Here is a 23,279-nt window from a genome sequence, read left to right on the forward strand (position 1 = left end):
AATACAGCTGGCAAAGAAGTATGTGAAAAGGTGCTCAACATCATTTGTCATGAGGGAACGGCAAATTAAAATGAGATATCACTGCATACTTATTAAAATAGCTAAAACTTAAAACCTGGCAATACCAGTTGCTGACGAGGATGCAGAGCATTATCTCACCATATGGTCCAGCTAAGCATGCACCTTGGTATTTATCCAACTAATATGAATAATTATGCCCATACAAAAATGTGCATGCGTTTAAGCAGCATTATGCACAATTGTCAAAAACTGGAGATGTCCTTCAAAAGGTGATGTGCAAATAAACAGTGGAACATCGATCCAACGGACTGTTATTCAGAGATTTAAAAAAATGAATTAAACAGTAGACAGACATAGAGGAACCTTGAATGCATATTGTCAAGGGAAAGAAGCCAGTCTAAAAAGGCTACATAATGCAGGATTCTGACTATATGACATTCTGGAAGAGGCAACACCATAGAGACGGCAAAAAGATGAGTGGTAAACTGGGGCTCAAGGGAAAGGGAGAGGGTTGAGTAGATTAAGCACAGGGATTTTTAGAGCTATGAAATTATTCTATATGAGAGTGCAGTTGTGGATACATAACATTATCAATTTCTCAAAATCCATTGAAGTTCAAAGCACAAAAACTGAACCCTGATGTATACAATTTATTTTTTTTAATTTACATCCAAGTTAGTTAGCATATAGTGCAACAATGATTTCAGTAGATTCTTTAATGCCCCTTACCCATTTAGCCCATCCGCGTCCCACACCCCCTCCAGTAACCCTCTGTTTGTTCTCCATATTTAAGAGTCTCTTATGTTTTGTCCCCCTCCCTGTTTGTATATTACTTTTACTTCCCTTCCCCTCTGTTTATCTGTTTTGTCCCTTAAAGTCCTCATCTGAGTGAAGTCATATGATTTTTGTCTTTCTCTAATTTTGCTTAGCATAATACCCTCTAGTTCCATCCACGTATTTGCAAATGGCAAGATTTCCTTCTTTTTGATTGCCGAGTAATACTCCATTGTATATATACACATCTTCTTTATCCATTTATCCATGGATGAACATTTGGGCTCTTTCCATACTTTGGCTATTGTGGATAGTGCTGCTATAAACATGGGGGTGCATGTGCCCCTTTGAAACAGCACACCTGTATCCCTTGGATAAATACCTAGTAGTGCAATTGCTGGGTCATAGGGTAGTTCTATTTTTAGTTTTTTGAGGAACCTCCATCCTGTTTTCCAGAGTGACTGCACCAGCTTGAATTCCCACCAATAATGCAAAAGAGGTCCTCTTTCCTGCATCCTCATCAACATCTGTTGTTGCCTGAGTTGTTAACGTTAGCCATTCTGACAGGTGTGAGGTGGTATCTCATTGTGGTTTTGATTTGCATTTCCCTGATGATGAGTGATGTTGAGTATTTTTTCATGTGTCGGTTGGCCATCTGGATGTCTTCCTTGGAGAGGTATCTATTCATGTCTTTTGCCCCTTTCTTCACTGGATTATTTGTTGTTTGGGTGTTGAGTTTGGTAAGTTCTTTAGAGATTTTGGATACTAACCCTTTATCTGATATGTCATTTGCAAATATCTTCTCCCATTCTGTCGGTTGCCTTTTAGTTTTGCTGATTGTTTCCTTCGCTCTGCAGAAGCTTTTTGTTTTGATGAGGTCCCAATAGTTCATTTTTGCTTTTGTTTCCGTCACCTCTGGAGACGTATTGGGTAAGAAGTTTCTGCGGCCAAGATCAAAGAGGTTTTTTCCTGCTTTCTCCTCGAGGATTTTGATGGCTTCCTGTCTTACATTTAGGTCTTTTATCCATTTTGAGTTTATTCTTGGGTATGGTGTAAGAAAGTGGTCCAGGTTCATTCTTCTGCGTGTCGCTGTCCAGTTTTCCCAGCACCACTTGCTGAAGAGACTGTCTTTATTCCATTGGATATTCTTTCCTGCTTTGTCAAAGATGAGTTGGCCATACGTGTGTGGGTCCATTTCTGGATTCTCTATTCTGTTTCATTGAGCTGAGTGTCTGTTTTTGTGCCACTGATGTATACAAATTTTTAAAAATCATTTAGGTCAGGGGAATCCCAAGATAGAATGCAGAATGTGACAAAGCAATCGAACTGTGTTACAAATTTGTGAAGCAAACATACTGAAGGGGAGGGGTGTAGACCTAGGTAACTTTGGAAATGAGTGGGGTCTATAAAACCAATGGCAAACAAACATGTATAATCACTGCTGTAGTTGGGAATGTTGTTTTCCATGAGAGTACAGGGTAACGATTCTGAAACCATGTATAATGGGTTTAAACAATTCAAGTAAACAGGTAGCAGACCGTGGGAGCCAGGTTTCTTAGCATGGGAGTAGCGGTTTGCAGATCAGCAAGGGGAGGTGGTTAGAATGATTTATGTGATGATGGATGGAATGTCGGTATGAACTCGTGTTTCACATAATAGATACAGCAGTTATGTATGGAAATATTTATATGTGTGTGTATATGCACAGGTTAGTGTATGCACATATATTTTCTTGCCCCATCAGTTGAAAGGGCCTTGAAGCAACAAAACCCCAGCAGCACTGGGGCCCAGATCCTGGTTTCTAATACCATTCTTCAAGAAAAGGACTCAGGTTCCCTGGAGAAAAGCCCGATTCTAGGACTGGGGAAGGAAATATACACGATGAGCCTGGAACATCTTGTAGTGGCAGAAGGTAAGGAAGTGCTTAAAACAAAACGAAAAAATCGGCAACAATGGGAGTATGTCAAAGAGACACACAGGAGCCCAGTGAAACAGCTACCAATGTCCAACACTGGGACAATTTCCACCTCAAAATAGTGTTGCATGATAATCCAAAGTATAAAAAAACATACCCAAGAGTCGAAACTCATATAAATGACCAAATAAGTTAATAAGGGAGAAAGAAGAAACATACCTCCGGTGCAGAAGAATGCCAAATGGGGCTCCTGGGTGGCTCAGTCGGTTGGGCATCCAACTTCAGCTCAGGTCATGATCTCAAGGTTTGTGAGTTCGAGCCCCGCGTTGGGCTCTGTGCTGACAGCTCAGAGCCTGGAGCCTGCTTCGGATTCTGTGTCTCATTCTCTCTGTGCCCCACCCCCACTTGTGCTCTGTCTCTCTCTGTCTCTCAAAAATAAATAAATGTAAAAATAAAAAAAATAAAAATAAATTTAAAAAAAGGAAGAATGCCAAAAATAACTTATGTAGATACTCCATCCTCAAGGAAGTAGAGCAGAAGTCCCTGTTCCCTGTGTGGGCTATGCATAGTGACTTCCTCCCAAAGAGGACAGTATGGAAATGGGGGGAAAAAAGAGGGACTTTGCAGTGGACAAACCTGACAAACGCTAACTTAGGTGATCAGGAATTACATCAACAGTGGTAAGTCATGTTCATAAATATGTACCCTTGATAGAACAATAGCACGCGTAATCCCAGTGTAATGGTAAAAACATCAGACAAATCGCAATAGAGGGATATTTTACCAAATACCTGGCCAGTATCCCTCAAAGCTGTCAAGGTCATCAGAAACAAGGACGGTATAAAAAACTGCCACAGCCAAGGAAAACCTAAGAAAACATCACAGTTAAATGCAATGCGGTATCCTGGCTGGAATCCTGGGACACACAAAGGACGTTAAGTAAAATCTGGAGAAACTTGAATAGTAACTGTAGTTTATAACAATGTATCAATATTGGTTCCTTGATTGTATCAAATGTCTCATGGTAATGTAACATGTTAGCAATAGGGGAAACTGAGCATGGGGTATGTGGGAACTCTGTGCTATCTTCCCAGTTTCTGTGTACATTTACAGTTCTGAGAAATAAAGTTTATTTGGAAAATATCATTTTTTAAAAAGAGGTAGAGGAACTGTTTAAAAGGGACGAGAGGGGCGTCTGGGTGGCTCAGTTGGTTAAGCATCCGACTCTCAATTTCGGCTCAGGTCATGATCTCACAGTTCGTGAGTTTGAGCCCCGTATTGGGCTCTGCACTGGCAGTGTGGAGCCTGCTTGGGATATTCTCTCTCTCCCTCTCTCCCTCCCTCCCTCCTTCCCTCTGCCTCTCTCCCACTCGTGCTCACTTGCTCACTCTCTCTCAAAATAAATAAATGTAAAATAAAATAAAATAAAATAAAATAAAATAAAATAAAATAAAATAAAATAAAATAGGAGACTAGAGAGACACGCTATAATGTGTGAACCTTGGTGGGCGCAGCTATGAAAGTCATTCTGGGGACACATGGGGAAATTTGAATATATTGGATGGCTCACCATTTTCTTCAGTGTGAGGGTTGTATTGTGGTTAAATGGGAAATGTACTCATTCTTACAGAAATGGCACACTGACATATTTAAGGATGTCGTGATGTCGTGAAGTGTGATTATGAAGTCCCCAATTTACCATAAACTATTCAGGAGAGAAAAACAAAAGTGGCAAAATATTAGGAATGGTGACTCTAAATGAAACATATGTTGGCATTCTTATTATCACTCTTTCACATTTCCCGTAAGTTTGAAATTTTTCAAAATACAATTTTAGAAAAATAATCAACAGGATTCTAGAAATGGACCAAACGATACTAACGTCCATCTGGAAATATAAACATGCATGAATGAGTAGGAAAAATCCCGGTCATTTTTGCAACAGACTTCAGAACTCAGAAACAGGTCTAAGTATATACATGAATTCAATGTATGAATGAGGATGGCTTTTCAAATCAGCATGGGGGAAAAAAGTCAAAAAATGGAGTTGGGATAACCACACAGCTATTTGGGGAGAAAAATGTTGAACCCTTACCTCACTCCTTCTACCTAAATAAAGTCCAAATGAATCAAAGATTTAAAGATTAAAAAAAAAACCTTAAAAGTACTGGAAAAATACATTAAATTTATTCTTAAATGTAAAGAAGGCCTTTCTAAGCAAGGCATGAATCCCAAAAGCCCTAAAGACTGAGAAGTTTAACTACATAAATAAGTAAATAAATAAATCTCAGGAAAATATTGCTAAACATATGACAATGGACCAATTTTCTTAGCTTACAAAGAGTTCATACAAATCAATAAAAAACAAAGCATCTAGTAGAAAGCAGAACATGACCACACAGTTCACAGAAAATGAAATATAAGTAACCAATAAACATGAAAATGTGTCCCATATCCTTTATTAAAATGCAATATAGCTGAAGTAAGGTGCAAGGTATCACTTATTCAGTTTCAGATGATCAGATGTTTAAGTTTAGTACCCAGCAACGGCATAGGCCTCGGGAATAATTGTTCTTATACATTATATGTGGGAGAATAACTAGGCAAAGACTTCTGGAGAACCATTTGGCAATAACTACTTAACTGAAAGTGAAAAATAGCCTTTGACCCAGCAATCCTACTGCTAGGAAGTAACCCTGTGGGTGTAATCTCATTATATGTACAAGTGTTCACTGGAGTATGGTTTAACCATAGAAAAATACTGAAAACCTGAGATCCCATGAGTGTTTCGACATTCGTAACACATTCATACACTGGAACGCCACACAGTCATTAAACAGAATGAGGTATTTCTGTATAGCCTGATACAGAAAGATCTTGCAAGACACAGGTGGCAAAAATAGCAAGATACAGAAGAGTGTATACATTCTGACTCCATTAGTGTAAAATTTTTTTTAATATACATTTGCTGGCAAATAATGACATCCCCGAACAAATACACATGACACTTTAAGCTGGTTACCTTTGGAGAGGGGCATTAGGCACGGGAGGGAAGGGGGCAGGTTTTAATGTCATGCCTTTCTGTACAATCTGATTTGTTGTTTTTGCCACGTGCATATTAACTTCGTACTTGATTTGTAGGTTATTTTGACATATCCCTAGGTAGAATTGAATGCTGGTGGTGTTAGTTTTCAAAATACTCCAGAGAGGTGCCAAGTTTTACAAACCAGAACTTGCCCCTGGATTTTCATCAGACTCCCGATTGGCCACCTGACGCTTTAATCATAATGATGTCAAGTATAAAGTTATAACAAATTTGCAATGGGGTGATTGGACACTGCTACTCACGGACTGAAATTCTTATACTCCAAAGGGCACGTGATAATTTATAAATATAAGTGAGATTACACATTCTGTTTTGACTCTAAAAAAAAAACACAAAATAGCCATTAGACTTTACATGTACAAGAAAAAGTGAAGTATCCATTGAATTTAGTAAAACAGCATCACACTGGAAAAAAAAATACAGTCATAAAATTAGCTCTTACATTTTTCTGGGGACAGAGAAGCAGAAGAGAATGATATTTAAAAAACAAAACAAAAACAAAAACCACTACCAAAAACAGGGTGAGACAATCATTTATTTATTGGGCAGGGCAAGGTCATTTAAAGAGAGGAAACATATCCAAAAGAAGGTGTTTAGCTTGGTGTTACAGGCATTGATGTTCACAACAAACAACACTACTCAATACATCATGGAAACAGGCCACATACAACCAGGAAGATGCTGTCATGTCACTCAAAAATAAGCCACACTGCTTAGGAAACAATCATTAGGGAGTTAGCAGAGCATCATGGTCTCTAATCCGCCGATCTGCATTGTCTGTGGCTGGGACATTAGCCGATAGCATTTGGCTGGTTCCCTGGTTATTAAGAAGTGTCTTGCTATATTCTAGCGAGCCTTCAATATTGAGTACACGCTTCTGAACGTCTCTAAAACTGGCAGTCACCTGCAGGCTTAACTAGCTCACATCACTACATTTTTGGACTACCCTAGGTAGTCATGGACGGTCTCAAAGTATTATAAATAAAATTCTGAATTTAATTCATTTAGCACAGTTACGGTGCATCCAAATCAGCTTTAGTCCTATGGTACATACTTGAAAACGGGAACAGAAATTCACGGGAGGAAAGTAAAGAAGAAATTTGGGAAGCTCATCTGGCTTGAGGTATACACACCTGCTAACAAAGTTAGACGCACCTGAAAACTATGTCAATTATCTGTCAAAATATTTGGCATGATTTTTACTTGGACTTTCCTGACTGGGCAGGCAAAGATTTCAATATCCATTCTAGAGCCTGGCCAAAATCTTGTAAATAGTAGTAGATCATGAGTGACTGATTACGAGGAAAAACTATTCAGCCTAAAACTGACTAAAAAACAAGCAAGTGTCTGGCCCTCCCTACTCACATCCACTGATTTTACCAACCACTTCCTTCCACAGAAATCACAGTTCTCGGGAGGAGACGCGCTCACTCCACGTGCAACAAAACTACACTCGAGAAGCCAGTCACTAAAAGACCAGACACTGTACGAATCCACTCGTATTAAATGACCAGAATAGGCAAATCTATAGAGGCAGAAAGCAGATTAGTGGTTGCCCGGGGCTGGGAGGCACTGGGAGGTGGGGTGGGGTATCAGAGGTGCCTGCCAAAGGGTACAGGGTTTCTTTTGGGGGTGACAGAAATGTTCTAAAACTCACTGTGGTGGTGGTGGTCATACAACTTTGTGAATATATTACAGAACCACTGAACTATACCCTTTAAATGGCAGCATCGAAGGTATGTGAATATTAAAAAAGGAAGACAGCCCCCACAGAGCAGAAAAGAGGCTCTTGCAAGTCAAGTCATACCTGAGGAAATGGTAGACAAGCCTGATATAAGGAGCTGCCTTCTCACACACTATTTTGATTTACATTATAACCACATTAACCCCTGAATTCCACTGTTCATTCATTTCTAAATTATTCTAGGCTATCAGCAGATTTCTAACTTTGTTCTCCTTAGAGAGCAGAGTCAGTGTTCCACAGACAGACTGGCTTGGCAAAACAAAACTAAACGACAATAAAAACTCAATGACGAAATAATCTCGTGCTTTGGGGCTGTGTGTTACCAGGCAGAATAGAAGAGCTGAGGTTCATTTCTAATGGGAAAAATGCCACCAGGCATAAGGGCACCTTACGACTCTTGCCTAAAGCATATTTCCTTTTCAAATCTGCACAGTTATTCCCTTTGCACCTATACAATTCAACAAAAGCAATGTTTTCATACCTGCACAGTTCAACAAAAGCAACCTTCTCTACAAAACAATGTGACGCTCCCTGCAGATCAAAGAGCTAGCCAAATTGCCCTGAACCTAAAATTACTGTTTCTAAACAAAAAAAAACAAAGTCTCCTCTGTACCCTCATCCTTACCTTCAGCAGCACACAATGAAGATGGAAAACTCTAAGCCTGCTATAAATCCGAAGCCATAAAACAATTTCTTAAATGACCTTGTTTTTAATTAAAGGTATTAGTTCCAAATATTTAAAACACATTTGTCCCGAGGCCTTGGAAGTTGACCTCCGATGAGAACTTTCCTTTAGTTTTACTAATCCACTAGTTTAGTATGCAGTAAAATAACAGAGTCTTCGAAGAAGTTAAACAGGCTAATGACCAGTCATGGGCTTTCTTCTGTGATTACTATTCTTCTGCAGACAGGATAATTAATGAAACCATGATTGGTCTTTTTGGTCTATCTGCAGCTATCCTTAAACTACATAATCGGTTAGGGAAATTTCTGACAGATAAATGAAGAGAACACAAGTAGCTTTACGGCAAGTTGAATTTGTTAAACCTACTTATGACAAAGAATTTCGGACACAAGAATCGCTCACTGCACACAGAACCCCAGAGAAGTGATGGCACAAGACAGCTGACGTGGGAAGGTATACGGGAGTGGGGCGGGGTGAGAGGTCGTGAGAAATTAAAAACTGGCATGTATCTGCTGGAGCAGAGCCACTGTTTAGGGGGCGTCAGAAAAACTGCTAAGTCACCATTTTGGTCTCTTGAGAGAAGTCCATTTGTTGTTAAGAACCAAAGACCTTTCTATCATTACTATCATTCGTGCTGCAAAATGCAGTAGTCACATTATTGCCAAAAGGATCCCAAAAACTCAAGTGCAAAAGAAGAGAAATCTAAGAAAATAAATAGTTACAAAATCATCAACATTTTTCAAAGAAATGTGTTCAAAACAGTGACTTTTACAAGATAGGAATTTCTTTTAAGTGGAAAAAAGAATTCTCTCTATGAAAGCTCAAAGACTCATTTCACAGATAACTTATACTCCATTAATGATTTGATTAACAGTGTACAAACAAGGGCCATAGACTCTTTTTAATTAGGTCTGAAAAATCAATATAATATAAATACTGATGATGGGGGGGGGGAGTGTTTTATACCCCAAACTCCAATATTCCAGCTCTGTGTCCTGTCCTGTTATTATAATCTGTAAAAATCTTAACGACGCAGTGATTCAAGTTTTCGTAACTTCAATGATGTATTAGAGGACAATGCATCTTGATTTGAAGAGTTTGTTGTATCCGAAGGCCGGAACAGCACTCGACCACGATGATTAAATACATAAAATGATGGGTGATTCCTTAATGTGTCAAATGTCCTTAAAAGAAAAAACAAAGAGCATCCACTTTAGATAAACCTGTCAAAAAGCCTATCTGAAAACAAGCAGGCTTCTAATGAATTATGAATTTGCTCTTAACTAAGTTTAAATCCGTGAAATCAGGCTATAAACAGGCTATAATCATACTGTGTTTCATTTCTTTTTCCTGCGCAAGGAAAATAAGAAGCCTGGGAAAGAAACATAAAGCCCTCAAATTTGTCTTTCAGCCATTCCTTTCTATGAATAATAGCACGAATCATCGCTCAACTGTAATCACATCTATAAATCTTACACTAGCTAGCCATGCCAAAAATTTTTTTAAAAACCAGTACACAGATTTTACCTTTGATTATTTTCATTTGGCCCTCACTACTCAAGCAATACGATCGTTTCACAGATCTGTTTCCAAGAATCTTTCAAGTACAACAAAAAGCTCCTTTTGGCCCTTCTGTACCTTCTGTTGTCCAAACTCATACATTTTGCTACCACCTACTAAATTTATATATTTTGCTACCACCTACTTAATGCCATTCTGTTTTACTTCTTTCCTGGCCCTCTGCCTGCAATTCTTGGTAGACTCTTTGTAAGAACTACAGTGGGTGGTGATAGTAGAGTATCCTTTCTATTTTCTCAGCAAGATATATATATATATATATATATATAGATAGATAGATATAGATATATAGATATATAGATATATATATGGTCTAAAAAAGTTCACAAACACCTAAGTGTATGGCTTTTAGTATTGGTTTGTTTAAACATTATTTTCCTGGAGAAAGAAGGACTCTGCCTCGATAAAAATTCACATCTCAAAGTCAGCCCACCTAAAAATCCAAGCATACTCCCACGTAAAACAGGAAGCCTGAGATGTGACTATTTAAAATGTAAATTGAAAAGTAAAAGTAACAAGGGGGTGGGTTTCCTCTAACAAATAAATGCTCACTGTGAATCCTTCTGAGGACACATTGTAAAGGGTTAAAATTTCCAGGTTCAAGAAGGTGGGTGAAGTCCAGAGATGGAACTGAACAAAGGTACAAGGATAATTTCATGACAGTAAGAAATATGGAAAAGAAAAAGCAAGCAAAGCTCAAGGAAATAGCTTAGAAGTACAGGAGAAAAAAGAAAGCAAAATAACAAATATACTGTAGTCCAGGAAGAGGAAAGGGCGAGAGAGCAGAGTCTATGTCACAGACCAGGTTCAAGTGGTAGAGGAAACAGAAAACCCCTATTCTTCCAAACACTGAGCTGGAACAAGTGGATAAAGAGAGTGGGGGGGGGGGGGGGGAGGAAGGAAGGAAGGAAGGAAAGGAAAGGAAAGGAAAGGAAAAAGAGGAAGGATGAAAGGAAACAATTTCTGAGGGGATATCTTCCTATACATCTATTTCTTTCCATCCGTCAAACCAATAAATAATTTTAAGCAAATATAACACATCTTAGTCTACTGTCAATAATCTGTCATACGACTTTCATTTTTCCATCTCATCAAACACTGCCTCGGTATTTTCACCTCACTACTCAAACGAGCTGCATAATCAAAATGTAAAAACAAAACCAACTTTTATGTACCAGAAAACATACATTTTAAATTATGTAAATGAAGCAAAACTCCTATGAAACTAAATGCCTATGAAAAGGGAAGGACTTACTTATTTTTTAGTTCTGAAGTGGCATCCATGTCTTTAAACTCCCCTGCAATATGAACTATACCATAACAGGTAACTGCAAAGGCCAGAAGTGTCTGAAGAACTATCTGTGAGTATAAAGATTGAGATTATAAAATAACATACAAATATTATCATAAAACTTTGCCATTTTCTCTCCATCTCTTTTTAGCCTCTGACAAGTATTTCTCCCAGGTCCTACCAAGGAGTCAATTCTCCCTTTAAATAATTTGAACTCAGACACACCAAAATCTTCTATACATTCTGTGGATCGGCTGCAAAGATACTTCTGGGTCTTCTCAAATAGCAAACAGGTACTGAGCCATTCAGAACTCAGTTATCAACGGTTACCTGCTTCCAAGAGCAACTAAGAATTTTTAAATGTATTATTGTTAAATATCATTGAGTATAAAAAGAACACCCCTGACCCACCACCCAGCTTAAGAAATAAACCTACCAGTACCTTTCAAGTCCCACATGTCCCTCTCCAGTTATATCCTTCACCCTTCCCTCAAGGTGAACTATTGTACTGAACTGTAGATTAACCAGTTTTTGAGGCTTTTCTTTATAATTTTACCAGCTATGTATGTACCTCTAAAATGTATATTGCTTCCTTTTTCCCATTTTTGGACTTTCTTGTGAGATTCACCCCTATTGTAGTATATGTATCCTTGTAGTCCATTCATTATCATCATGTTTTATATTCTATGAATATTCCAAAAGTTATTCATTCCACTGCTGATGGCTACGGGGGCTGTTTCCTGTGTGTTACTTTTAAAATGTCAGTATGGATATCCTGGTGTATGTCTCCTGGTACATGGGAGTAGAACCACTGGGGGAGAGTATACACACGTTCAACTTTATTAGGTAATACCAAAATGTTTTCCAAAGTGGTTGTGCAAGCAGAAACTTGCAATGTTTGATATTAACCAACATGGGATTACAGGCACATTTGATTTTCTTGATTGTGATTTTTCTGTATTTTCCAAATTTCCCAATTTGTAAACAGCAGCAAGGTATTTTAAATAGATATAAATGAATACATGTGTGGTGGGGGGGGGGTTAATCCACCACAAAGCAAAGGTGATAGGAGAGTGAGTTAATAGTCTCATCTATCAAAACTTTCATTACAGACAACTAAAGTCAAAATTAGCCACAAGCTATTACTCTTAACTTTCTAAATTAAAACTCATATCACATGTTATACCAATTTACATTCCCCCACCAGTGTACCAAGACCTATTTCATACAATGTAATCACAGGCACCATTAACAAGAATGTGGTAAATCAATGACTTATCATGAAATTATGTCACAATAAACTGTTAGGTAATAAAGAGCTAATTATAAAACCATACATATACACACAGAGATAATAACTTTTTAAAAGAAAAACTGTTTTGATTAGGTAAAACCGTATATATGTAAATAAAGATAATACTGTTTGTGCACAGGAAGAGGGCTGAACCACTGACATACTCCAAACTGTTGGGAGTAGAAGCAGAATTGCTGACCAGTGGGGTCACTTCTCTTTTATTGTACAGGGTCGGTTTTACTTTTTACACATACTGTTTGATTCTGTTACAAAGAAGTTACTAGTGTGTCATTTACAATCCTTTAAAGATAAAAAGGGTGAGTGAAACTAATGTAACATTTTAGCTTAAAAAAAACCAACAACACGTGTGTTTTTTTTAATTTACTTTTACCCCCTACATATATGTCCCTAAACAATGTTGTTACTTTTTCTTGTTCTTAAACTTTACATAAAAAGGAACTTTGCTAAAAAATGAAGCCAAATAATCAACTTTTTAAGTTCGTCTCAGACTATGAACGGAGAAACTTCAAGAATGACTATTTAAACTACAGTTCTAGAAACCAAACACAGAAATCTTTTGTTTCCAAATCTTCGGGTTTTACAATGAGTGACAAAAAGTAGAGAACAGATGTTATTTCATGTCTGCAAAATTTTATGAGAATAAAAACCAGTAAAAAATTATGATAAGCTATGTGGCTAATTTTTAAAATATATTTTAACGGAATATAAATGACCAACTTACATCTATTGGCAGTGATTCATCTTCCTTTTCTGTTAATCGCATATAAGAACGATCTATAAACCAGAAGCATACCATTAAGGAAATTGTAGCCCATTTTTCTTTCTTAAAATGCAAGCAAATCAATACACCAAAGAAGCGGCCGACTTATATGCTACATAAAGCAACGCTAATCCCGGATTCCTCAAAAACCTCTATCTTCTAAGGCAGTCAGCCTGATCTTGAACTATTTTATTTTCATCACGACCTGCTTTGTCACCTTATAAAACACAGAAAGAGTGAAAGGTGAGCAAGTACAAGGAAGAAATACCTAAAACCATATATTTTTCTTTCTTTCAGTACTATAGGAAAACTAGAATCCTCTGAAACTGTTTCTTTCGCTAACGGGTCAAAGAAATCACAATTATTTAAAAACGAATAAGCCTACAGAAAATCTCAACTCTGAAGTAGCACCACCATCACATAGTATGGACCAAGTAATACCGGTATGGATATGTTTTTCTCCTGCCAGAATATGTTGGAGCAGTGGGAGAACAGGTGAAATTCCAGGATGTCAATTTCTGCCTCTCCGATTAAATTACAATTCCACTGCTGCCTTAGCCTCAGGAAGCAGCAAGGTAGGAAAGAAAAGCATCAGGATTTGGAAGCTGATAAGCCTGGATCATAAAACCAGCTCCTCAACTTACTGTCATTGAGTTTATCTCATTCAACCCGAAGACATCCATCACCATGAGTTGTAACATGTACCTCAATTTCAGAATGTTAGAATGAAGGACTTGGAAGGGGACGTGTGTCTGAGTGTCAAAGAAATACAGTATCTATTTTTCAACTGCCCATGTTTCTGCAACAGTAAAATGGGGATAATGTGAAGATTAAGTAAGATACATGATAGCCATTCTGCCGTAACAAAGCTCATTGCAGCAAAGATGGGCATTGCTACAGTACAATAGTTTGCTATCCGCTGCTACGGTCTGACAGGACACAATTAGCTTCCAAGGTAAATATTAGTCTTTTTGCAACATAAGCATTATAAAGAGGCCCCACTGCAGTGACAAATGCCACAAGGCATTCTCATCTCACCGGAAACACGAGTCTCTAACTCTAGAAGAATCTTGCACAAGCCCTATTTAATAATGTGCTGTGGACTAAAAAACCCAAACTGCTGTCAGGGAACATGTAGTGACCCTTAAAAGAGTGCACTTACAGACATTTCTCAAGTTTTATCTTATGGGTTTAACATAAGGACCGGTGTAAAAGAAACATCCAGCCAGTACCAAAAATAGGTTTGGCTAGCTTCCTACTGTCAGTTCGATTCCCAGCCAGCCTTCTTCTTTGCATGAAGGCTAATCTGACTCTAACACTACCTCTAACCAGGCATTTCCTCATTTGTAAAACGAAGGAGTCGGACTTACTTCCATGATCTCCTCGCTCTAGAACTCTGAAAATTCCAACGCCGAAGCCAACTGTACAGAATGACGCAGAACTCAACAGTACCCTAATCTCGTCTACAGTAGTGCTTCTCAAGGGACTGCACAACCAAATCATCTGAGGATCTTATTAAAATGCAGATTAGTATTCAATAAACTCTGGGGCAGGGCCTGAGTTTCTGCCTTTCTAGTAAGCTCCCAAGTGATTCCCTCGAGGCTGGTCTGTTAAACACACTTGGGCAGCAAGGCTCTGAGATATGTTCCTTAACCTCCTTGTCTCTCACCTCCCACCCCCGGCCCATCTCCAAGCATCCTTATGTACTTTCAGCATAGCATCTATATTACTTTATTGTGATTATTTATTGATCCATTTGTTTCCGCACTTGACTTTGAACTTCCCCAGGGCATCACTGTACCTCTAGCACCTAAGCACAGAGCAATTTCAACCAATTACATGAAACTGAATTTCATAAAGTGGTGCAGCACATAGGCTCTAGAGCCAAACTGCTTGTCTTTGAATCCTGACCCCGCCATGTATCATCTCTGTCAGTTTGTGCAAGTTTCCTAGCTATGTTCGTCTCAACTTCTTCATCTTTCAAAAGAAATAATAACAACAGCTACCTCCCTCACAGCGCTTTTGGTAGGACTGAATTATATAATACACATAAAGTGCTTAGTTCAGCGCCTGGCACATGGTAAGCACGTAATGAATGTTAGCTGTTATTGTTATCATTAAAGATTGGAGCTTTGGAGAAGCTGTCACAGAATAGAGAAGACTGGGGAAACAAGACAACCAAATGTAACGTGATACCCTGGATTGATTCCCGGAATAGAAGACCTTATTGGAAAAACTTGTAAAATCCAAATAAAAGCTAGACTTTAGTTAACAGTAATATGCCAGCGTCAGTCTCTCAGTTGTGACAATATGCCACGGTAACAGAAGATGTTCCCAATGTGGGAAACTGGGCGAGGGGTATACGGTATCTCTGTACTACCTTTGAAACTTTTCTGCAAATCTAAAATTTCAAAATAAAAATGTACGTAAAAAATAAAACTGAATTTCTGTCAGACAAATGTCATGTCATAATACATGCATGAAAAAAGTAGTGAAAATAGCTGGGTCATTTTAACTGTGTATAATAAATAGAACAAAAGATTTTATCTTGAAAAAAAATTAAAGCTTTGAAGGAATTCACATTTCATTTTCTACTTTACTCCTGAAGATGGGAAGTAATCTAGCAAACGAATAAAGTTCAACTTTAAATTCACTTCCTTCATTTAACAAATTTATTGAGTACCTACTGTGGGGAGGATTATGCTAGGCAGACAGATCATAGCAATGGATTAAATGAGCTGCCCACGTGCGCTAGGACAGAGGTTAGCAAACTTTTCCCGTGAAGAGTCAAATAATAAATATTTTAGGCTTTGCAGGCCACACTGTCTGTGTCAACATCTCAACTCCCCACTTAGAAAGCAGCCAGGCAACACCTAAATGAATGGGTGTGGCTGTCTGCCAGTAAAACTTTATCGATGGAGACTGAAACTTAGATTTTTTTTTATTTTTTATAACTGCCACGGATCATAAAATGATATTCTTTTGCTTTTTCCCCCAACAAATTAAAAAATGTGAAACTATGTGTAGCTGACTACAAAAACAGGAGAGAGGCTGCATTTGGCCCACCTGCCAGAGTTTGCTGACCCCTGGTCTAGAAAAGAAAGACCTAAAAACGGATCCGCTGTCTAAAGACTGCACTACCTCGTCTGTTGGCCTTCCAAGTTTCTTCTCCACGATACAACCGTATTGGTATGTTAAAGTACTTTTACTTGTTTGCTTTTAAATTTCCCAACCACTCTGTGACACAGGAAAGGCAAGAATTAAAATCCACCTCAGTGAAAGCTCACAGAAGGGACATGACTTGCCCAAGGTCATACAGATTTAGTGGTAAAGCAAGTTTTTCGGAACCAGCCCTCCAGACTCCCGGTCCAGTGCCCTTTCTCCTGCAACACAGTGCCCCCACAAGGCAAACGGTCATTTAACTTCTCAGTCTCCGCCTGGACAGCCCAGGAGCGCCCAAGATGCTGTCCGCCTAGCTGTCATGGGACCATGAGCACCAGAGGTCCTCAAGCCGACACTTATAGCCTGCTCAGCCCCACGCTGGATCTGACATCACTCGTCACGGATTCCGGGCCAACTCCCTCTCTGGCCACCCTGCAGCCCCACGGCCTCCCTCTTTGCCCACCCTGCAGCCAGCTCAGAGCCCTCTCCCAGGCACCCCCTTCCCCTTCCATCCCTGCTGCAATTTCAGGTGCCCGTCTCCTCAAACTCAAGCCCCGCGCCGCTTCTCGGAGTCACCCCCAACTCTAAGGGCTCAAATGACCATCCCCGGGAAACTCGGTCCGACACTCCCTCAGCGTGCGCCCACACACCGCCCCCGGAGTCCCGCACAGGAGCGGCCGCGGTCTCGCCCCCACCCCACCCCGGCACTTACGCTGAGCAGCGGAAAAGGCCGCGTGGGCTAGGGCAAAGAGGCCGACGCCCACCAGCCCCTTCCATAGCGACGGCGCCATGATTCCGGAGGAGCGGCAGCCCAACAAAAGAGGCGAAGGGCGGCGAAGCCGTTCCTTCTTCCACGGGCGGCTGTCCGCGCAGCGCAGACAGATGACGTCACCGAACCCCTGGGCGCGAAATGCCTTAGAGGTGGAAAAACCAAAGAGCCGTGAGAAAGCGGAAGCAGGAATGCCGGGAAGGAGGGGAAAGCGACACGGAATAAGGTCCGCGAGTGACCACGAGCCGAGCCTGCGCCGCGCGGCCTCTCCGCGAGGGGCAGCGCTGAGCTGAGAGCCTTGCAGAAAGAAGCGAAAGCGGATCAATGGAGAAGCGGAACGGAAGGGCGCCAGCAAATGAGCGTGGGCCGCGGGGCAAGGGGCGGGGCCTGCGGAGAGGCCGGGGTGGGGCTTGAGGGGCGGGGCGGCGAGAGGGCGGGAGGGGGAGGTTCAAGGCGGCCCCGGGTCTCTACTCCTGGCAGGGGGGTTTGTTTGTTTGCTTTGCCTTTTCGCTCCAGAAGTCTCATGTGTTTTCTGACGGCCGGTCCAGTGCTTCAGCCTTCTGGGAGCCGACACTGCTGAAGGAGGCAGAAAGGGAAGCGGCGGCGGGGTGGTGGGGGGGGGTATAGAGGAGGAAAATCCCGGGATTTGGAGCCCCAAACACGTGGCATGCGTGGGATGCTCGGTAAAAGTTAGTTCCTTTCCCCTTACCTTCAGAAGGGCTTGAAGGTTCACGCCCCGGGGGTATGGTGCCATGGGAGAATTTTGTTCTGGAGGGAGCCAGTTTACGTTAGGTTGCAATGAAAGGGCGCGAACGACGCCGGCCCATTTTCTCTCTCTCTCTCTCTCTCTCTCTCTCTCTCTCTCTCTCTGATCAGAAAAAAAAAAAAAAGTGTACTCTCCTTTCTTGATTTGTCTTTGTGTCCATCCCCTAAAATGTAGACATTCATTAGTGAGGTTCTTCCCTGGAATTCTTTCCACCCTGCTCTCCTTTGGCGAGCTCACCTATTCATTCCCACCGCTTCGACCACAGGGATTCCAAAGCGACGTCTCGATCTCAAACGTCTCTCCTTCGCTCCAGATCTGCATTTCCAGACCCGCTAATCACTTATTTCTGTCCCGTGACACTTCAAACATAATGTGGCCGAAATGGAATTCATTCTCAGCTTCTCCAGTACCCCATAACTGATTGGCACAGCGTTGTAAGCTGCACATCAGGAGGTAAATGCCCTCTGCCCTGTCAGGATTCCACGTTTTGCTAACTGTCGTGTGCTCGAAGATCCCTATCCTGGCCACCCCCTTTAAATTTGCAATCTCCCATTCCTGTTCCCCGTAGCCTACTCTATTTCTATATCACCTTTTGAAATATTCTATAATTTACCTGTTTATGATGTTTGTTGTGTTGTTTTTGTTCATTGTCTCTCTTCCCACACTGGAACGTAAGTTTGGAGAGAACAGAGATTTCTGTCCATGCCTGAAACATTGCCTGTCACATGCAGTAGGCATTCAACCAATGTTTGCTGAGTGAATTATGGGAAAGAAGTGGGGAGTGACGTATCCTTGTTTGAAAGGATCTCTATAAAGAGTCTTTCCATTATTTTGGATTGGGTTCAAAAATCCCTGTGGACTTGTATGCCCTCTTAAATTTTGATAACTCTTTGATTGATGATGAACATTTTCTTATATACTTGAGCTTCCCCAAAGCTGAAAAAAAAATTAGAAAATAAAGAAGGCATCCCAGAGCCTTCAGATTTCCTAAACTTTATGTGTTTTGTCCTCGATCCCATTTTCCAAACCCTTAATTATGGTCATTATTTTTCTCTGGGCCTCCTCCAATTTTTTCACCTCTAAGCCAAGATTTGACACAGTACTCGATCAATATCAAGTACAGTATAACGTATTCCTTACAAATGTAGGTGTATTTATAAACCTCACAATCAGGAAGAACAAGGAAATAATCTTTCTGTACTGATTTGAAAGTGCTTCCTTCCGCCCCGGGAGGTAGCAAGATAGAAAAGGTAAAGACCAAAAAAAAAAAAAAAAAAAAGAACTTGGTTTTAGCTTTGACAATGGTCAAATTGAAATTAGCGTTTTCAGGCACCTTACTAAATTGTCTCTGCTAATATTAATTTATCTGAAGTAGAAAAATTATTAGGAGGTTTCTGAAGAGAGCTTAGATCTGGTTCCTTTCTTTTCTTAATGTTTATTTATTTTTTAGAGAGAGGGAGACAAAGCGTGAGTGGAGGAGGGGCATTGAGAGAGAGAGAGAGAGAGAGAGAGAGACACAGAATCTGAAGCAGGCCCCAGGCTCCGAGCTGTCAGCACAGAGCCCGATGTGGAGCTCAAACCCATGAACTTTGATATCACGACCTGAGCTGAAGCCAGATGCTTAACCAACTGAGCCACCCAGGTGCCCCTGATTTTCTCCATTACATTCTTAATATGAATGCCCCATTCTCTTCTTTTAAATATCTTACCCGTGTAAAGAATGCAAAAGAAACGAGGCTAGTTTCACATTTTCTAGAAGTAAATGGTCAACTCCTATTCATGGAGTGGGATTTTAATGGTCTTATCTGTAGATTTTAACATGAAGGGAAGCCTAAGTATTCATAGTCATGGTTACCAAGTTCTGTATCATTCAAATAAGTACCTTGGGTCCATTCATCCATTGCATTCCAGGTTGGAGTTAATCCCAAAGGTGCAAGGTACAGCAAGGGGCAGCGCTGTGTTCATGAACTCTTATAGCAAAAGAGAAACTTCATGTGAAAGAGCATTTAAGTCCCTAGGTGAACCCAGAAGTGCCTTTAGTTTGCCTACAGAAACAGCCATTTTCCATATTCACAGTGGGTACATGATGGGGATTTGTTAAAGGTGGGGACAAAGACCTCTGAAGTGTTTCCTACCCAGATGTTATTTATGAAGACTCATCAAGTCTTCCCAGGATCGTTCGTTGTATAGTGAAGGCACCACAATCCAAAATTGTCTTCAAGTTAATTCATTTTGTTATGTGCCACCCAGCGAGGCGAGTAACTTCATACACCATTCATACGTGCCATTTCCCATGCAGATTCTCTTTCTATCCAGCATGCTCTGTCCTTTCCTACCTAGTTCAAAAACCCACTTTCCCTTTGACTGTACAGGTTATCTAGAAGAGGAATATATCTATTGCAGGTACTAAACCTTTCTTCAAACTATACTTCTTCCAACCTCACTGGGTAACAAATTCTAGAATTTTACCACCTGCTGGGTAAACTATTTTTTTTTAATTTTTTAATGGTTTTATTCATTTTTGAAAGACAGAGAGATACAGAGCGCTAACGGCAGAGGGGCAGAGAGAGAGAGAGAGAGAGAGAGAGAGAGAGACACAGAATCCGAAGCAGGCTCCAGGCTCTGAGCTGTCAGCACAGAGCCCGATGTGGGGCTCAAACCCACGAACCGTGAGATCATGACCTGAGCTGAAGTTGGACGCTCAGCTGACTGAGCCACCCAGGTGCCCCTAAACTACTATTTTCAATATTTGTCTTGATAATTGCATAATCTCTTTTTTCTTCACAAAAATAGTGTATGTTCAGTGTAAGAAATTCAAACAAAACGCTGTATCCCTCTTAACGTGTTGAGTGGTGCTTTGGTATCTAGAGTTTTGAATCTTAGTAAGCAAGACTGTGATTACTTGATTCATATCTTTAAGATTTGTTCACTGAAAGGTTTATACCACTGGGGTTAAAAGCATATGCTCTAGAATCAGGTTGGATTTGAATCCTGGCTTCTCCTTTACTATCTAGGAGATTGGGCAAGTTACTTAACTATGCCTCAATTTCCTCATCTGTAAAGTGGGGATAATAATAGTACTTACCTTGAAAGATTGTTGTTTGTACGGAGTGAGACCATCCATGTAAGTCGTTTGGAATAATATCACATGGTGAGTACTAAATAAATGCTAGCCATTATTGCTGCTGTGCTACTGTTGACTCTCCTAGATATTTTTCCAGACTAAAAGGGTTCCTTATCCCTTTAGTTTTTCCTGAAACATCAGTTGCTTCTCACCTTTGGTGATTTTAATTGCTCTTCTCTGGACCATTTCTAGAGCTACTAATAACTCTCCTGGGGTTTCATTACCACATCTGCACGAAGTATCCTAGGTTACTTGTCTGAGGTTAATATGATTATTCATTTCAAGTAGCCTTGGCACTGAAAATGGCACCAGAGGTCTTATATGCTTTTTTTTTTTTTTTTTAGCACATTGAGCTGGTGCATTTAGAAAATAAATGGAAAACTCCAGCATTATACCAGGTCCTAACTGATATTTGTGACCTGTTCTTTCTCTCGCTTTTTTAAAAAAATTTTTATAGTTTTTTCTTTTAATTTATTTTTGAGAGAGAGACAGAGCATCAGCAGGGGAGGGGCAGAGACAGACGGAAACACAGAATCTGAAGCAGGCTCCAGGCTCCGAGCTGTCAACACAGAGCCCAACGTGGGGCTCTAACTCGTGAACCGTGAGATCGTGACTTGAGCCCAAGTCAGCCGCTTAAACGATTGAGCCACCCAGGCGCCCCAGTCTCTGACTTCTTGAATATAGGCATTCCCTATAGCACTGCCCCAAAACCGGGTCTCTTTCTACCTTCCCTTCTTTGGAGAACACATGAACTCCCATAACTTCAATATTGTGCATATAGCTCCCAAATCTTTAACCGGTCCTGACTTCACTCGTGAACTGCAGACCCTCTACTCGGCCATCCCGCTGGTCCCTTAAAACCGACCTGTCCAGAGCCAACCTGTACCTCCTGCCTCCCATCTTAACGCTATCAGCAGTCCTGTGTTTTCTAGTTATGCAGGTCCAAAACCCTCCAGTCATCTTCCAGTCGTTCTCCCTCAAGCATTCCCAGTCTACCCAGCCAATCAGTTGCAAAGACGGGTTAATCCTACATCTGCATTGGCTCTTGCATCCAGCCTCCCTTCTCCCTTTTCCATTCCTACTGCAACTGATAAGTTAAGGCCCCCTGACTTTTCAGCAAGACTACTGTTCTAACCACTTTTTTCTCACCTTTCTAACTTCTCAACTGGCCTCACCTCCTGCCCCCTTCTGCTGTCAAATTAACATTGGGGAAGTTTGGGGTTTATTATTTTTTATTTTTTATTTTAGAGAATGCACGAGCAGGGGAGAGGAGCAGAGGGAGAGAGAGAGAGAGAATCTTTTTTTTTAAGATTTTTTTTAAAGTTTCTTTTGAGAGAGAGGGAGCGTGGGGGAAGGGCAGAGAGAGAGGGAGAGAGAGAATCCCAAGCAGGCTCCACAATGACAGCGCAGAGCCTGACGCAGGGCTGGATACCACGAACCAGGAGATCATGACCTGGGCTGAGAAAAAGACATGTTCAACCAACTGAGCCACCCAGGCGCCCCATCACTGGGGAAGTGTTGACCAGGGAGATGAATGAGTTAAAAATGTCTGCAGCATAAAGACCTTCCAGGTATGGCCTCAGCTTAGTTTCTGGCATTTCCCCCAACACAGGAATTAATCAACTCAACGTTTATCAAGCACATCCAGTAAGCCGAGGACTGTGCTAACCGCGAGGCTAAACTTATCTACACTTTTCAGTGACCAAGTATTTCCTGAACACTTACCTTGTACCCAGTACTGTAAAGTCCTCTTTCAGTTTAGTCCTTGAACCGAGTCTATGTTGCTAAGAGAATTTAATGTCCTCTGCAAACATGGTGATTTCCTTGGTACTCAGTTAAATTTTTAAATTTTTTTTTTTCAACATTTTTTATTTTTGGGACAGAGAGAGACAGAGCATGAACGGGGGAGGGGCAGAGAGAGGGAGACACAGAATCGGAAACAGGCTCCAGGCTCCGAGCCATCAGCCCAGAGCCTGACGCGGGGCTCGAACTCACGGAGCGCGAGATCGTGACCTGGCTGAAGTCGGACGCTTAACCGACTGCGCCACCCAGGCGCCCCGGTACTCAGTTAAATTTGAGAGACAGTCATGGATGCCCAGATGTGTTTTATTGAATACCTGTTTTGGTTAGACTTTATGCTAGGTGCTGTCGGTAAAGAAATAAGTAACACCTGGTTACTGCCCTCAAGGTTCCCGTGACCTGTAGAGTAACAGATCTGTAAATCAAGCATGATAATACTTCAGGAAGGCTTAAGAGAGAGTTGCGCAAG

General features: G+C 40.8%; 2 protein-coding genes across 2 annotated transcripts in view; one reads left to right on the forward strand and one right to left on the reverse strand.

Moving 5' to 3' along the window:
* Nucleotides 1-6,333: 6,333 nt before the first annotated feature.
* On the reverse strand, nucleotides 6,334-17,459 carry MMGT1 (membrane magnesium transporter 1). Its single transcript, XM_058714431.1, has 4 exons — nucleotides 17,064-17,459; nucleotides 13,151-13,203; nucleotides 11,079-11,182; nucleotides 6,334-9,429 (listed from the first exon to the last, which is right to left on the reverse strand). The coding sequence occupies exons 1-4, from the start codon at nucleotides 17,140-17,142 to the stop codon at nucleotides 9,270-9,272; spliced, it is 396 nt and encodes a 131-aa protein (XP_058570414.1). The 5' UTR covers nucleotides 17,143-17,459; the 3' UTR covers nucleotides 6,334-9,269.
* Nucleotides 17,460-18,321: 862 nt separating this feature from the next.
* Nucleotides 18,322-23,279, forward strand: part of SLC9A6 (solute carrier family 9 member A6) — a 63,496-nt gene continuing 58,538 nt past the window's right edge. Inside the window, exon 1 of the mRNA XM_058714430.1 lies at nucleotides 18,322-18,339. The gene's annotated coding sequence lies outside the window, so the exon portion shown is untranslated. The remainder of the gene's footprint in view (nucleotides 18,340-23,279) is intronic.

This window comes from Neofelis nebulosa, chromosome X (genome assembly GCF_028018385.1).
Source record: "Neofelis nebulosa isolate mNeoNeb1 chromosome X, mNeoNeb1.pri, whole genome shotgun sequence".
In the NCBI taxonomy this organism is placed as follows: Eukaryota; Metazoa; Chordata; class Mammalia; order Carnivora; family Felidae; genus Neofelis; species Neofelis nebulosa.